The sequence below is a fragment of the Metopolophium dirhodum genome, chromosome 1 (assembly GCF_019925205.1).
Source record: "Metopolophium dirhodum isolate CAU chromosome 1, ASM1992520v1, whole genome shotgun sequence".
Taxonomy (NCBI): Eukaryota; Metazoa; Arthropoda; class Insecta; order Hemiptera; family Aphididae; genus Metopolophium; species Metopolophium dirhodum.
In genome coordinates, this window is record NC_083560.1 from 68,575,137 (window position 1) to 68,591,367 (window position 16,231).

At 42.3% G+C, this 16,231-nt stretch overlaps 1 protein-coding gene, 2 non-coding genes and 3 pseudogenes across 3 annotated transcripts; all 6 read left to right on the forward strand.

Moving 5' to 3' along the window:
* The first annotated feature begins 94 nt into the window (after nt 1–94).
* Nucleotides 95–7,302, forward strand: LOC132941032 (uncharacterized). The gene is made up of 3 exons (XM_061008882.1): nt 95–119; nt 2,859–5,317; nt 6,826–7,302. The coding sequence occupies exons 1-3, from the start codon at nt 95–97 to the stop codon at nt 7,300–7,302; spliced, it is 2,961 nt and encodes a 986-aa protein (XP_060864865.1).
* Nucleotides 2,631–2,824, forward strand: LOC132937632 (U2 spliceosomal RNA). Its single transcript, XR_009663745.1, has one exon. It is a non-coding gene; the product is annotated as a U2 spliceosomal RNA (small nuclear RNA).
* On the forward strand, nt 6,062–6,236 carry LOC132937640 (U2 spliceosomal RNA; annotated as a pseudogene).
* Nucleotides 7,303–8,130: 828 nt separating the features above from the next.
* On the forward strand, nt 8,131–8,305 carry LOC132937641 (U2 spliceosomal RNA; annotated as a pseudogene).
* Nucleotides 8,306–10,166: 1,861 nt separating this feature from the next.
* LOC132937642 (U2 spliceosomal RNA) lies at nt 10,167–10,355 on the forward strand. Its single transcript, XR_009663751.1, has one exon. It is a non-coding gene; the product is annotated as a U2 spliceosomal RNA (small nuclear RNA).
* A 1,237-nt stretch (nt 10,356–11,592) lies between these two features.
* On the forward strand, nt 11,593–11,773 carry LOC132937643 (U2 spliceosomal RNA; annotated as a pseudogene).
* The last annotated feature ends 4,458 nt before the right edge of the window (nt 11,774–16,231 follow it).

The window sequence follows — 16,231 nt, forward strand, 5'->3', positions numbered from 1 at the left end:
ATTATAATAAATCGTAATAATACTATCCCAACAAAAACACTCCGTCATCTCCGTGTAAAAAAACGCTAAGAAAAAAAATTATAAATGCTATAAAATGTGTGATATAAGGTGTAATCTAGGTAAGTGGTCTAATGTGTAAAATGTATATATTATAAGTAATTAATTCAAATATAATAAAAATTGGTTATTTATATTAATTTATAATATGAATTATTTTAACTAAAATTGATCCAAATTTAGATTACTTGACCGGAAGATTCAGTCTAAAAAAATATATATATATATATAGCCAAGTACTAAGTTTATGTAATAAATAATGCAGACCCCATTAAAATAAATAAATTTGTTTCCGGCCAAGTAAACTAAATTTGGATCAATTTTAGTTAAAATAATTCATATTATAAATTAATATAAATAACCAATTTTTATTAAATTTGAAATAATTATTTGTATATACAATTTACACATTAGATCATTTACTTAGATTTCACCTTATATCACACATTTTATAGCATTTATATTTATTTTTTTTTTTACTTAGCATTTTTTTCCACGGAGTTGACGGAGTGTTTTATTGGGATATCATTAGTTAATATAAATTATCATATTTAATAATATACTGTATTAAATACGTCTGTGGTAATTGTTTACCCCGTTTGTCCAACGACAGATTATTTAATATTATCATACTATGTATAATCAATGATGATAGGTAGGTAAGTACGTGACATTGTTGACACAATTCATACGGAAATAATCGAAATTCGTACGTTGTTTTCAGAATGATTTGCTGCAACAGGTCCATTAAAAAAATCATTTCTTCAAATTTGTCAATAGATGTTTAAAATTTACAATACTACCCTAGACTACGGTATTGTTTACGTTAAAATTTCATTTTTACGTCATGGAATATTACGCAGTACAGATGGAAAGAGGTATACGGGTATGGTGGGTAATCGGAATAAATCCCTATAAAAAATAATCCTCAAAGTACCTACAATAATTTGATAAATAATATAAAATTATAAAAATTAAATCGTCAAATAAATAATGAAAGTTAATAAATTAATTTATTATTACGCTGTTTGTTTATACTTTGACGATAATGTGACTTTCTGAAAACTTCAAATGTTATTGACATTTGCTGATATTATGATATAATATAAAGGAATACACTATATACATATAACTTATTATATCGAGTATCTTATAACTTATAAGAAGACAATGTATTCACTAACTATTATTTAATAATTTAAAATTGCTAATTGTTGTTTAATTTATCAACAATTCAAAATATTGTATACACAATGATTCTAATCATTAGCGTAGTTAAGAATGATTGTTTTATACATACCATTATCCATTATGTTGATATAATATTATATAGGTTTATCAGCAACTATTATTATAACTTTTTTTTTCAATTAATTTTGATAATTTTTGAAGTAATATAATATATGTATAATTTATTTTATTCTTTTTTTAAAGCGTCAAATATTATTATAATAATAAACTAGACCGTACATAATGACCTTACATTTTAACCCCTTTTTTTGAACGAATGGTGTTCGACCACTATATGCTTTTTACCCGAGTGCAGTTCGACCATTTCTTTTTAAGTAATATGTGCAATTCAACTATCCCGGACCCGGAAGAATTTATATTTGACTGAATTTAGGTTTTTACAGGTAGTAAAAAGTACCGGAGGATTTTACATGAAAAAAGGTTTAAAATGGTTGCAATCGGTGGAATTTACAATGCACTTTTGTTGCACAAGTAATGACCGTAGTCAGAAAATGTAAAATACGCATATGGACTATAGCCCCTGTGCGGTGAGCTCGTGGGCTACATGCTTACATAACATTAAACTACTTATAAATGTAAAATATTAATTGATTAATGATTTTGAGTAATAAAGTTTAATTTGTAAACATTGTTTTAAAAAGAACAACAATAATATTATTGTATTGTTATTGTTGTTATTTCTCACATTATACGTTATAAAATACTATTCAGAATATTATGTACATACATGAGCCGATAGTATGACAACGAGAGGGCGCTATTGGTACACGATGCCGCCGTATTTCGCCGCACGTCATTATTACACGTCGTAGGTAACATTCCCATCGACCGCGACGGTGGCGGCTATCTGCGTCCGCCGTTGTCGAATTTTCGTATGTAGAAACGTCGTTTGTTATAATTCCATCGCAACGATACTGATCGTATTGTATTCAAACGGTTATTTGCAAACTCGTACGTATTTTACAACTATTAAACATGAGAAAAAACAAAGTCGTGTAGAAATAGACAACGGAATACGCGTTTTTGAAAAAGAATATTTCGCGTATGCGTTCGTTTTTTATTGACGGTAGATAGCGCAATTGAGCTGTATCATTTGTCTGATGGTATATTCGACAATTAATCTATAAAATCATCTATTTCAATGCAATTATCATCGACCTGCGAGGTGCAACACATAAAATTAATGACGTATACGGCCAATTTTGAAGATGCGATTTTTCGAAAATCGATATTTTCGCTTTTCCGAACACGCTCAAATTTGAAACTGCAATCGTCTTAGAATTGTGTTTATCTTTAAGATACCTTAGTGATGTCTGTAGTGTATCGCTTCTCGGCCTATCGGCTAAGATCAAAGTGTAGTATCTGTTCTTATCAGCTTAACATCTGATACACCTTTCATTGAAAGGTTCAAATGTTAAACTAATTTTTTCAAAACTGGTGGAGATTTTGGGGCTTGCTCCTGCTCCACCGCGGGTTGACCCGGTATTGCAGTACCACCGGGAACGGCCCACATATTAAAAATGAACATAAATTACACACCAATTGCATAGACGAGTGCCCGCACGCCGACTGCTCGGCCAAATTTCGCGCCAAGGTGTGGACGAGCGCGAAGCAATCCATCACCCGTCACCTCCGTGAGTTACACGCAGAGGCGGAGGATACGTCGGTGCGATGCGTCGGGTGCGGGATCGTTCTCGGCGTCCGGCCCGGGGCACACAAATGCCAGGTCCCGATTGAGGACGCTGCGGACACAGCGGACCGCTTCACGTGCACGGTGGCCGGCTGCCCCGAGTCTTTCCCCAGTAAGCAGGGACTGACCAACCATCTGCGCAACCACCGCCGTATCGACGCACTGGCCGCGGCCGCCGTGCCGCTCCCGGTCCCGGCGACGCGTCAACGGTTGCGCTCGGACCGAAACCCCCGCCCGGCGCGCGGAGGAGACGCTCGCGTTCCGGAGGCAGTGGACGTGCCAAGGACACCGGCTGGTACCAGACCGCCGGCAACAGGCGGTACGTCCCCACTGCCACCCACAACCAGTACTGAACCAAGGATACCGGCTGGTAACATACCGCCGGACACAGGCGGTTCAGTATCGACAGCGGGCGCCGCGTCAGGAGGTGCGCCAAGGACACCGGCTGGTGACAGACCGCCGGACACAGGCGGCGCACCCCTGTCACCGCTTCCCACGCTCTTGCCCGCCAGCACGAGGCGTGCGACACCGGTGAGGCCGCGCGGGGTCGGTGACAGACTGTCACTCCCGCTGCCGTCTCTACCTCCGCCACGTCGCGAATCGCCCAGGAACGAGGGCTACAATGTTGTGATTGCGAGCCCGGAGCTGTGGCGGCCGCGTATTCCTCCACCGACCTCGGATAGCGGCTCTGACTCGAGTGGGCTGGCCCCGGAGGACGATGACCTGTTGGACGTCCCCGTGCCCGAGCCCGACGCGGCCGCCGAGGTCCCCGACGATGGCGATCACATTCTGCAGCCCGACGACACCACACCCCTGCACGCGTTCCGCGAACGCTTCGCGGACTTTTCCAGAGGTCCGTGCACGGAGGAGGTGTGGTCGCGGTTCGTCGCCCTCGTCGACGAGATGACCGCCGAGGCCGCGGTCATCGTTAAACTGCCCGTCAGACCGGAGGGCAGGTCATCGGGCAACAGGACTGCGATCGACCCGACAGACGCCAAGGGAATCCAGTCGCTGTATAGGCGTAACAGGCGACGTGCTGTCCGGCTGATCCTGTCGGGTGAGGGGCAGTCGTGCGAGGTCCCCGTTCCGGCCGTTGAGGAACATTTTCAGAGGACCTGGGCACCCTCAGCATGCGACCCCAGCATCTATGCGAGGGTGGACGGCCGTGACCCGGTACCGATGGGCCCGTTCCAGTATGCCGATGTTTCAAAGCGTCTCGGCAAGTTCGAAAACACGGCACCTGGGGACGACGGGCTCACGTACCGGCACTGGAAGCGGCTGGACCCAGAGTGCACGGTCCTCACGGGGATCCTCAACACATGCCTCAGGTTCAAACGAGTGCCCCCAGCGTGGAAGAAAGCCGTCACAATCCTGATCTACAAGAAGGGGGCGAAGGAGGATTTAACCAACTGGCGGCCGATCTCGCTGAGCCGCACGCTGTACAAGCTCTACGTGGGATGTGTCGCCGGACGGCTGACGGAGTGGCTGGTGGCCAACAACGTCCTGAGCCCGTGCCAGAAGGGGTTTCTCCCGGCGGATGGCGCATTTGAGCACGTCCACACCCTCAATCGTGTACTCGAGAAGGCCAGGACACACGCGGCGGACAAGTGCGTGGCCTGGCTGGACGTGTCAAATGCGTTCGGGGCGATACCACACCCCGCGCTCGAGGCAGCGATCCAGGCCAGTGGAGCTGGAGAGGATCTCCTTCTGGCAGTGCGGGACATCTACTCCGGGGCCACGTCCTCAGTCAGTGTGGCCGGTGGGATGACGGGCGACATCCCGGTGCGCTCGGGCATTAAGCAGGGGTGCCCGCTTAGTGGCCTACTCTTTATCATGGCCATAGACCCGGTGGTGGCACGCCTGCAAGGCGCGTCGGCCGATCATCGGGTACTGGCGTTCGCGGACGACCTGTGCTTGATCGCCGACAGCCCGGGAGACCTCCAGTCGGCCATCGACGCCGCGCGCGTCGGACTCGGTATGATCGGCCTCAAACTCAATGCCAACAAGTGTGCCTCCCTGCACCTGTCCGGTAAGCGGCCCGTCGGTGTTCGGGACACCCAATTCCGGCTACTCGACTCCCCGCTTCGCCCGCTGGTCGAGGGCGAGGCGGCCACCTTTCTCGGAGCGCAGGTTGGGTTCAACATCGTGCCGCCCCTCTCCACACTCGCCGAGATAACGGAAATCGGCCTCAAAATATCCCGCAGCAAGCTGGCCCCTTGGCAGCGCATTGACGCCCTTAAAACGTTTTTTTACCCGTCCACAGTCCACCTCCAGAGGATGGGGACGTTTCCTAAAGGTGACTGGGCGAGGGTGGACAAGGTTAGCCCACGTCGTCGATCACTGTATGCGTTACACCGGCCTGTACATGGCGAGGCACAATAGCGTTGTCGCCCGAATCAAGAAGGCGGCGTCCGCGAGGTTTGAGGTCCTCTCCGAGAACCAAGCCCTGGGTGACCAGGGTTTGAGACCGGATTTAGTTCTGAAGAAGGGCCCAAACCTCTATATCGTGGACGTAACAGTCCCCTTTGATAACCGCCTCACTGCATTTGAAGTGGCGGCGGCGGAAAAGCGAACAAAATATGAGGAACTTAGGGCTTGGCTCGCGGCGCGACATGGGTGCGAGGCGGTGGTTGTTCCCTTTGTTGTGGGTGCCCTTGGCTCTTGGGACCCGGCCAATGACGTCTTCCTGAGGAAGCTATGTAGTCGGTCGTATGGTACCCTGTTCCGGAAGTTGTGCGTCAGCGACGCCATTGCAGCTTCCAGGGACATCTATATTGAACACTTGTCCGGGGTCCGACAGGTCAGGGAGTTGCCCTCGTGACTTCTTTTTTATATTTTTTTTTGTATTTTTTGTATTTTTGTATTATTGTGTATTATTGTTTTTTTTTTCGTTCTCAGCTGATTTTTATGTACCACGTTTTTTACCTCTATTTTTATACTTTTTTTATATATACTTATATTTATTGCTAAAATACTGATGTTCCCTTTATATGTGTCCCCCCCTTTTGTTCTCTAATTTTTTGTGGTTTTTTTTTTTGTAGGCCCCCATTTTACTGTTTCACCATAAATATTTTTAAATAAAATCTGTTCTTATCAGCTTAACATCTGATACACCTTTCATTGAAAGGTTCAAATGTTAAACTAATTTTTTCAAAACTGGTGGAGATTTTGGGGCTTGCTCCTGCTCCACCGCGGGTTGACCCGGTATTGCAGTACCACCGGGAACGGCCCACATATTAAACATGAACATAAATTACACACCAATTGCATAGACAACGACAAGTGATCTTCCGGTCTTGTCCGGCAATGAGTGGTGTCCTGCTGATTGTCACGACCATCGACTCAGTTGTGGTGCTCCTGCCGGGCGAGTCTTTCAGTATCATGTCGTTGGACAGCGGGTTCAAGCTGGTTACTTCCCGGACCGAGGGTGCCTAGTGATGCGGGAAATCATCACATATGCACTGTCATGCCACCGTTACGTTATATTTTTTTCGGTAATCACTAAAAACGACCAAGGAAATAAAGAACAGGGAAAATATGTATAAAATACCTATCTTACTTTGGCACATAATGTTTTCCCAGAATGCCATTAGTGGCTCTTAGTCTGAATATTAATATTAATATTGGTCATATACACGTCATATTGTGTTGTTTGTCTTATTATCGTAAAACATAACAATGTTCAAAATATCAATTGCATTATTATTAAAATTAATTGATGTATTATTAAATTTTTATGTTAGAATATTATCTAGAAATTAGAATCTCACATAGGTTTATTTTTTTATTGTAAATTTGAATCAAGTTATGAGCATATAGAGATTTAGAAATCTTACAACGTCCTGAGCCCGTGCCAGAAGGGGTTTCTCCCGGCGGATGGCGCATTTGAGCACGTCCACACCCTCAATCGTGTACTCGAGAAGGCCAGGACACACGCGGTGGACAAGTGCGTGGCCTGGCTGGACGTGTCGAATGCGTTCGGGGCGATACCACACCCCGCGCTCGAGGCAGCGATCCAGGCCAGTGGAGCCGGAGAAGATCTCCTTCTGGCAGTGCGGGACATCTACTCCGGGGCCACGTCCTCAGTCAGTGTGGCCGGTGGGATGACGGGCGACATCCCGGTGCGCTCGGGCATTAAGCAGGGGTGCCCGCTTAGTGGCCTACTCTTCATCATGGCCATAGACCCGGTGGTGGCACGCCTGCAGGGCGCGTCGGCTGATCATCGGGTACTGGCGTTCGCGGACGACCTGTGTTTGGTTGAGGTTCTTGAGGTTCGCCGATTGGCGTTTTGTCCATCGCACTAGGCTGAACCTCGTACCGCTAAATGGCTCTTCGTCATGGAGGGTCGGCGACCGCAGGTGTCGACGGTGTGGGTATACAAATGAAAGCCTAGCCCACGTCGTCGATCACTGTATGCGTTACACCGGCCTGTACATGGCGAGGCACAATAGCGTTGTCGCCCGAATCAAGAAGGCGGCGTCCGCGAGGTTTGAGGTCCTCTCCGAGAACCAAGCCCTGGGTGACCAGGGTTTGAGACCGGATTTAGTTCTGAAGAAGGGCCCAAACCTCTATATCGTGGACGTAACAGTCCCCTTTGATAACCGCCTCACTGCATTTGAAGTGGCGGCGGCGGAAAAGCGAACAAAATATGAGGAACTTAGGGCTTGGCTCGCGGCGCGACATGGGTGCGAGGCGGTGGTTGTTCCCTTTGTTGTGGGTGCCCTTGGCTCTTGGGACCCGGCCAATGACGTCTTCCTGAGGAAGCTATGTAGTCGGTCGTATGGTACCCTGTTCCGGAAGTTGTGCGTCAGCGACGCCATTGCAGCTTCCAGGGACATCTATATTGAACACTTGTCCGGGGTCCGACAGGTCAGGGAGTTGCCCTCGTGACTTCTTTTTTATATTTTTTTTTGTATTTTTTGTATTTTTGTATTATTGTGTATTATTGTTTTTTTTTTCGTTCTCAGCTGATTTTTATGTACCACGTTTTTTACCTCTATTTTTATACTTTTTTTATATATACTTATATTTATTGCTAAAATACTGATGTTCCCTTTATATGTGTCCCCCCCTTTTGTTCTCTAATTTTTTGTGGTTTTTTTTTTTGTAGGCCCCCATTTTACTGTTTCACCATAAATATTTTTAAATAAAATCTGTTCTTATCAGCTTAACATCTGATACACCTTTCATTGAAAGGTTCAAATGTTAAACTAATTTTTTCAAAACTGGTGGAGATTTTGGGGCTTGCTCCTGCTCCACCGCGGGTTGACCCGGTATTGCAGTACCACCGGGAACGGCCCACATATTAAACATGAACATAAATTACACACCAATTGCATAGACAACGACAAGTGATCTTCCGGTCTTGTCCGGCAATGAGTGGTGTCCTGCTGATTGTCACGACCATCGACTCAGTTGTGGTGCTCCTGCCGGGCGAGTCTTTCAGTATCATGTCGTTGGACAGCGGGTTCAAGCTGGTTACTTCCCGGACCGAGGGTGCCTAGTGATGCGGGAAATCATCACATATGCACTGTCATGCCACCGTTAAGTTATATTTTTTTCGGTAATCACTAAAAACGACCAAGGAAATAAAGAACAGGGAAAATATGTATAAAATACCTATCTTACTTTGGCACATAATGTTTTCCCAGAATGCCATTAGTGGCTCTTAGTCTGAATATTAATATTAATATTGGTCATATACACGTCATATTGTGTTGTTTGTCTTATTATCGTAAAACATAACAATGTTCAAAATATCAATTGCATTATTATTAAAATTAATTGATGTATTATTAAATTTTTATGTTAGAATATTATCTAGAAATTAGAATCTCACATAGGTTTATTTTTTTATTGTAAATTTGAATCAAGTTATGAGCATATAGAGATTTAGAAATCTTACAACGTCCTGAGCCCGTGCCAGAAGGGGTTTCTCCCGGCGGATGGCGCATTTGAGCACGTCCACACCCTCAATCGTGTACTCGAGAAGGCCAGGACACACGCGGTGGACAAGTGCGTGGCCTGGCTGGACGTGTCGAATGCGTTCGGGGCGATACCACACCCCGCGCTCGAGGCAGCGATCCAGGCCAGTGGAGCCGGAGAAGATCTCCTTCTGGCAGTGCGGGACATCTACTCCGGGGCCACGTCCTCAGTCAGTGTGGCCGGTGGGATGACGGGCGACATCCCGGTGCGCTCGGGCATTAAGCAGGGGTGCCCGCTTAGTGGCCTACTCTTCATCATGGCCATAGACCCGGTGGTGGCACGCCTGCAGGGCGCGTCGGCTGATCATCGGGTACTGGCGTTCGCGGACGACCTGTGTTTGGTTGAGGTTCTTGAGGTTCGCCGATTGGCGTTTTGTCCATCGCACTAGGCTGAACCTCGTACCGCTAAATGGCTCTTCGTCATGGAGGGTCGGCGACCGCAGGTGTCGACGGTGTGGGTATACAAATGAAAGCCTAGCCCACGTCGTCGATCACTGTATGCGTTACACCGGCCTGTACATGGCGAGGCACAATAGCGTTGTCGCCCGAATCAAGAAGGCGGCGTCCGCGAGGTTTGAGGTCCTCTCCGAGAACCAAGCCCTGGGTGACCAGGGTTTGAGACCGGATTTAGTTCTGAAGAAGGGCCCAAACCTCTATATCGTGGACGTAACAGTCCCCTTTGATAACCGCCTCGCTGCATTTGAAGTGGCGGCGGCGGAAAAACGAGCAAAATACGAGGAGCTTAGGGCTTGGCTCGCGGCGCGACATGGGTGCGAGGCGGTGGTTGTTCCCTTTGTTGTGGGTGCCCTTGGCTCTTGGGACCCGGCCAATGACGTCTTCCTGAGGAAGTTATGTAGTCGTATGGTACCCTGTTCCGGAAGTTGTGCGTCAGCGACGCCATTGCAGCTTCCAGAGACGTTTATATTGAACACTTGTCCGGGGTCCAACAGGTCAGGGAGTTGCCTTCGTGACCTTTTTTTTTTTTTTTTTGTATTTTTGTATTATTGTGTATTTTTGTTTTTTTTTCGTTCTTAGCTGATTTTTATGTACCACGTTTTTTACCTCTATTTTTATACTTTTTTTATATATACCTATATTTATTGCTCTAAATACTGATGTTCCCTTTATATGTGTCCCCCCTTTTGTTCTCTAATTTTTGTGGTTTTTTTTTTGTAGGCCCCCATTTTACTGTTTCACCATAAACATTATTAAATAAAATCTGTTCTTATCAGCTTAACATCTGATACACCTTTCATTGAAAGGTTCAAATGTTAAACTAATTTTTTCAAAACTGGTGGAGATTTTGGGGCTTGCTCCTGCTCCACCGCGGGTTGACCCGGTATTGCAGTACCACCGGGAACGGCCCACATATTAACCATGATCATATATTATACACCAATTGCATAGGCAAAGTCATACGATAATCCGCTATTGAGCAGAGGTCCCGCTGATTGTCACGACCATCGACCCATTTGTGGCGTTTGACAGAGAGGCTGTTGAGCACGTTCACGAGACTTCCCGTCGTAGAATCGGACGTGCTCCGACCCTATTCCCGAGGTATGTGCCTACCTGACAGGGTCAAACGACGGAGTATTTCATGAGCAGCGGGGTGGCGTTTTCACTCGCGATGGTCCCGAGCCCGGAATGCGTCTGGGAGGCTTGACGTCGCTTGGTCTCTGGAGGGCCCCCCGAGCTTGAGAGTCCTCGACTGCACGTTACGTGCCAAGCAAAGGCGCGTAGTCATGAGGACAATCCGGGAGTCAAAGCGCTTGGCTCGGAGTGCGACGCTGATCGGGAAACCCGACCAGGGTCGTGCCATTGAGTGTGCACTTCTTTAAGGGTGGCGACTTTTGCCGCTTCGCCGACTGGCGGTTTATACACAGGGCCAGACTTAACTTGGTGCCCCTAAATGGTTCCTCCTCCTGGAGGTCTGGAGACCGGCGGTGCAGACGATGTGCTAATCCTATCGAAAGCCTAGCGCACGTCGTCAATCACTGCATGCGGTACTCCAGCCTCTACATGGCAAGGCATAAAGCTCTAATTGCGAGAATCAAGAAGGCGGCTGCTGTGAAATTCGAGATCATCTCCGAAAACCAGGTGGTCGGCGCGCAGCGACTCAGGCCCAACCTCATCATTAGGAAGGGGTCCACGACGCTGATCATCGACGCCACCGTTCCCTTCGAAAACAGGATTGAAGCGTTCAAGGTTGCGGCTGCCGAGAAGGTCGTGAAGTATGAGGAGCTGCAGAAGGAGCTAGCCGAGAGCTTCGGGGGCGATGTCACTGTTGTCCCTTTCATCGTTGGCGCACTGGGGTCGTGGGACCCCTGCAACGATGACCTGGTGAAGAAGATCTGCAGCCGTTCGTATGGGAGTCTCCTGAGGAAGCTGTGTGTTAGCGAGGTCATCTCGTTCACCAGGGACATCTACACGGAGCACATCAGCGGCGTCCGCGCTAGACACGGATAACAGTCGTCTTCATTCAATCACTACCGCTCCTGGTACTATTACTGTACGATTCTATTTTATTTATTTTTGTTTGTTCTCTTTCACATATATTTGCTAAAGCCCTCAGTTCTGTTTCCCCCCCTGCTTTCACCCCATAATTTGTTAATCACCATAAACATTTTATTATTAAATCTGTTCTTATCAGCTTAACATCTGATACACCTTTCATTGAAAGGTTCAAATGTTAAACTAATTTTTTCAAAACTGGTGGAGATTTTGGGGCTTGCTCCTGCTCCACCGCGGGTTGACCCGGTATTGCAGTATCGCCGGGAACGGCCCACATAATAAACATGATCATATTATATACTTTAATTTCATAATTCAACCGACCAGCGATATCCCGTGGTCCTGCCTGTTCGTCATAGCCATCGACCCAGGTGTGGCGCTCCTGCAGGGCGAGGTCTTTCGATACGTTCGCGGACGACTTGTACCCATAGATGATATAAGAATGGATAGGACATTCCTATTCCAGTTCCATATGGGGTCGTGTGCTTTTTTGGGGAAGAGAGAACGATGATATGGGGCTTTTTAAGGTTATGTGCAAAACTATTTTATTAAATAATAATGATAACATGATGATCAGTTATATTTAGATATTTGTCAGCTTGTATTTTGATTGTTGTGCCACTTGTGCCTGGAAAATTACTCTAAACTTTGTTAAATATTTATTATTATTTATCAATTATCATATCAATATTTGCCCCATATAATCTTAAAAATAGTATCACTAAAGTTTCATGTGATAAGTTCTTATGTCCTATCCATTCTTCTATTATCTATGCTTGTACCTCATTGTCGACAGCCCTGGCGAACTCCAAGCGTCCATCGACGCGGCACACAGTGGCCTGGACATGCTTGGGCTCAGGCTTAATGCGGCCAAGTGCGCGTCGTTGCACCTGTCGGGTCGACGGCCGGTGGGTGTCCGGGATACTCAATTCCTGTTACAAGGCTTCGTCCGCTTGCCAAGGGCGAAACGGCCACCTTCCTCGGAGCCCAGGTTGGTTTCAACGTCGTTCCTCCACTGTCCACCCTCGCTGAAAGTCATAGGAGCAAGACGGATTGGGCTAGGGTGGACAAGATCCTTCGGCCGGAAATCAAGGCTACACTCTACCTGTCGCAGGAGTCGTCGGGGGAGTACCTGTACGGGTCCACGAAGAGAGGGTGCTGCGGAATCCGTATTTCTGATCGATTGATACCTCATACATAGGCGTAGCGTGATGATTTTTTTTGGGGGGGCTATAGCCTTTTTTTTGTGGTATCAACGACGCTGCCGCAACTGCTTGCGAATTACTTTGTATAAGGACTTTAATGGTTCAGGTACAGAACCTATTATATTCTACACATATAACTATAGAAAAATATAAAGGAACAATATATAAAAAAGGACTAAAGAAGCACGTTATTAAGTAAAATATAAATAAATAATATACCATACATCATATTATTATCAAATACATATTTTGTATTTGAATTAAATATTTTTAAAAAAAACATTTTAAATAGGAAATTATTACTATAATTACTATATTATAAGGTTTAAACGTCTGCTTTTTTGCGCAAATATATTAAGAACCTCTTCAGATGTAATATTATATTAGATAAGTCCCTTTCAACATGAAGTAACGATATATTTGAAAATCTATCGTTAGACATTGAATTTCGTAGCCATGTTTTAATTCGCCGCATTACCGAAAACGATCTTTCACAAGAAGCAGAACTTACTGGAATTGTAAGTGCTACTTGCAAAAGCTTATACAAATTTGGAAAAATTTTTTTGTTGATTTCTGATACAATGGCATCTATGTCAAAATCATCTTTATTAATACAATTCTTCATAATTAGCATTTCAGCTTTAAGTTGGTCTTTATCAATGCATAAAGCATTCTAAAAACAAAAACATTATATTAACATTAATATAATAATATATTTTCATGTTTTTTACTAACCTCGTAATGTTCAATAAAATGTAAGCTTTCATCATATTTTAACTTCATAAAGTTATCAATACTATGTCCAATTTTCAAGCTTGCTGTTGAAAATCGGCTTCTCAAACCTGATAAAACACAGTCGAGTATCCTAAAATAACCATTAATTTTCCAGTATTCAAACTGGGTATCTTCATCATTCATTCCTTCATTGAGATTGAGTTCATCTACATTAACATAAGAACATTCAGCACCAGTAGTATTACTAACAATAGTTTCGTAAATGTGTTGTTTCTTTTCTTTTACGTTTGGAACCTGTGAAGTATCAAATTAAATATATAAAGATATATTATTACATAAAATACTTCAACATAAATTCTCTATTACGGTTAAAAACTATCTTTTCGTTCTAAAATAAAATATGATTTATAAATATTTTTAAATAACCTTTAGCTGGAATTTCTAATGAAATGTTGAACTCTTTAGCTAATGCTATAACTTCTGTCCACACATTTTTAAATTTTTCTGAGCAACGGTCATTTTCAAATGTTTTTATAATACTATTGATTAAATTTACTGATTTTCCCAAAGTTGCTTTTTTCTCTTGCATTAGGTTACTAAGAATATTGATTTTTGTTAAAATATCTTCAAGTATGATTAAAAATACTATAAAATGTCCTTTTTTTATCATAGCTTCAATTCCTTTTTAATTAAAATAAAATATAATGTTAATAACATTTTATAATTAATTCATACAAAATTATAATGAAATATCAAACAGATCATATACCTATTGCTTGTGCTACATCTAGATTACTGTTAGCATCAATTTCTTCTCTCAAAACCTCTAGTATTTTTGGATAGTTCTGAAAAATAGTAATTGTAAAAAAAAAATAAATGTGAAAATTGAGTAGTTTTATTAATTAAGTACCTATAGTACCTTATAGTTATTACATTTATGTAATTAAATTTAGTATTAATTTACTAATTAATTTTTTAAACGTAATACTAATTTATAGATACTATAATATGTTCTATGAATAATTTTTATATTTTTCAGACAATTAATTAAACATTTTAGATAACACAATTAAAAAGTATAATATCTTTAATATCTTGTATTATCGTATCTATGATTAATAAAAACTATAATATAATATTTACTTTTAAAATCGGTTGTTTTGGTCCAGAGTCTAAAATTCCAAGATCTAATTTTAAAGTTTTTACATCACCTGAGTCTATACAAGTGGATACAATTAGTTTTTCTCGACTGGATTCTTCCTCTGGATTTTTAACGGGTGGATTATTAATCGTGGTCTTTACTTTATTAAATATACTAAACATCGTTTAATCGTTAAAAATTGAGGGTATTTAAAAAAAAAAAATTTGATGTTTAAATGCACTTTAACAAAAAAACTGAACGTGATATGAGAACATGGTGAAAACTTATTTTGCCATAAAATAATCAGCGTCAGTGCCGCAATAACCGGGTGTGTTGCGTGTGTTGAACACACGGGCCCAGGGCCCCAACCCATAAGGGGGGCCCAATGATAAAAATTTAAAAATATATAGAAAGAAAAAAATAAAACCTTTTTGTTATAATAATAATTATTAATAAAGATTGAACAATAGATCGGTTTCGTTTTGTTCACAACATTATCATACATCAACGTTTCTTTGCGGCCTGTATAACCGAAATTAAAAATAGTTTGGTTGTAATTGATTCAAATGCGTCATGCGAAGGAACGCGCATTTTGACCGGTTTAGTGTGAGCGTGTCTACGCGTTTCAATTATTGGTGCCTATTTTTGTTGTGCGAGAAAAACGAGACTGGGCTCGCTTTTATAATACAAGTTCAAAAGGCGAGTCTTCTACGGTTGGTATTTTGTAGTCGGTCAATAATAAGCTATCCATTTTGATAACGTATGTGAAAACTTAGTTGCGATATTTATATGAATAATTAAATTTAAAATAATAAATAAATGATTGCCATAATTTTTTGAAGTGAGTACAGTATTTATTTTTAAGTTTCTAATTGACTGTTAATGTATGGTATGTTCAATTTATTAGATTCTGAGCGAAGCGATGAATGTATAATGTATTGATTTTACAATGATGAGTGTTTTTTTTAAATTTTTTTTTGTGTCTGTCATCACCTTTTAGGACAGTAAAAGTGCTTGGATTTTCTTCAACAGTAACTTTTCTGATAGGAAAGTGAATCTAGTTGGTACTTTGGGGGGTAAAAAGTAAACATTTCCCAGTAGTTTTCAAAAGCGACATAAAAAATAAAGAAAAATTAAGAAAAAACAAAGATTTTTACGCAAAATCTGTTTTTGAGAAAATCGATTTTGGTTTTCGGTGTAACTCTAAAACAAATGACCGTAGGTACATGAAATTTTGACTGAATGTTTATACTAGCATTTTATATACACCATAACATTTTGACTTATTTTGAGCTGTTTACGAACATATTCAGTTTCCATTTTTTTTAGTTTTTTTTTCTACAAACATCAATAAAATTTTATTTGTTGGGTAAAAAAGGTTGAAAATTTAATACCTAGGTGATTGTTTCAAAGGTAGATGAAAAAAATTATTTTGAGTTGAGAATTCATAAAAATTTTTCTTTTTCAATCTAAGATTTGAAAATGTAATACAAGATTATCCATAAGTTTATCTACCTTTATCAAAAAAGAAATGTTTACAAGAATATCAAATACATTTTTATGAGCGTTGAAATTCTTATTTTTACAACATTTGATATTCACTCGATATCTCATGTAACGATTTTCTTATTTTGTTGTAATTAAAAAACATAAGACT

Coding starts and splice junctions, on each gene's coding strand:
- LOC132941032 (XM_061008882.1), top strand. CDS start 95: ATGTGTGATATAAGGTGTAATCTAG. Junction 120..2,858: donor TGATATAAGGTGTAATCTAG/GTAAGTGGTCTA, acceptor CCAATTGCATAG/ACGAGTGCCCGCACGCCGAC. Junction 5,318..6,825: donor ACTGGGCGAGGGTGGACAAG/GTTAGCCCACGT, acceptor ATAGAGATTTAG/AAATCTTACAACGTCCTGAG.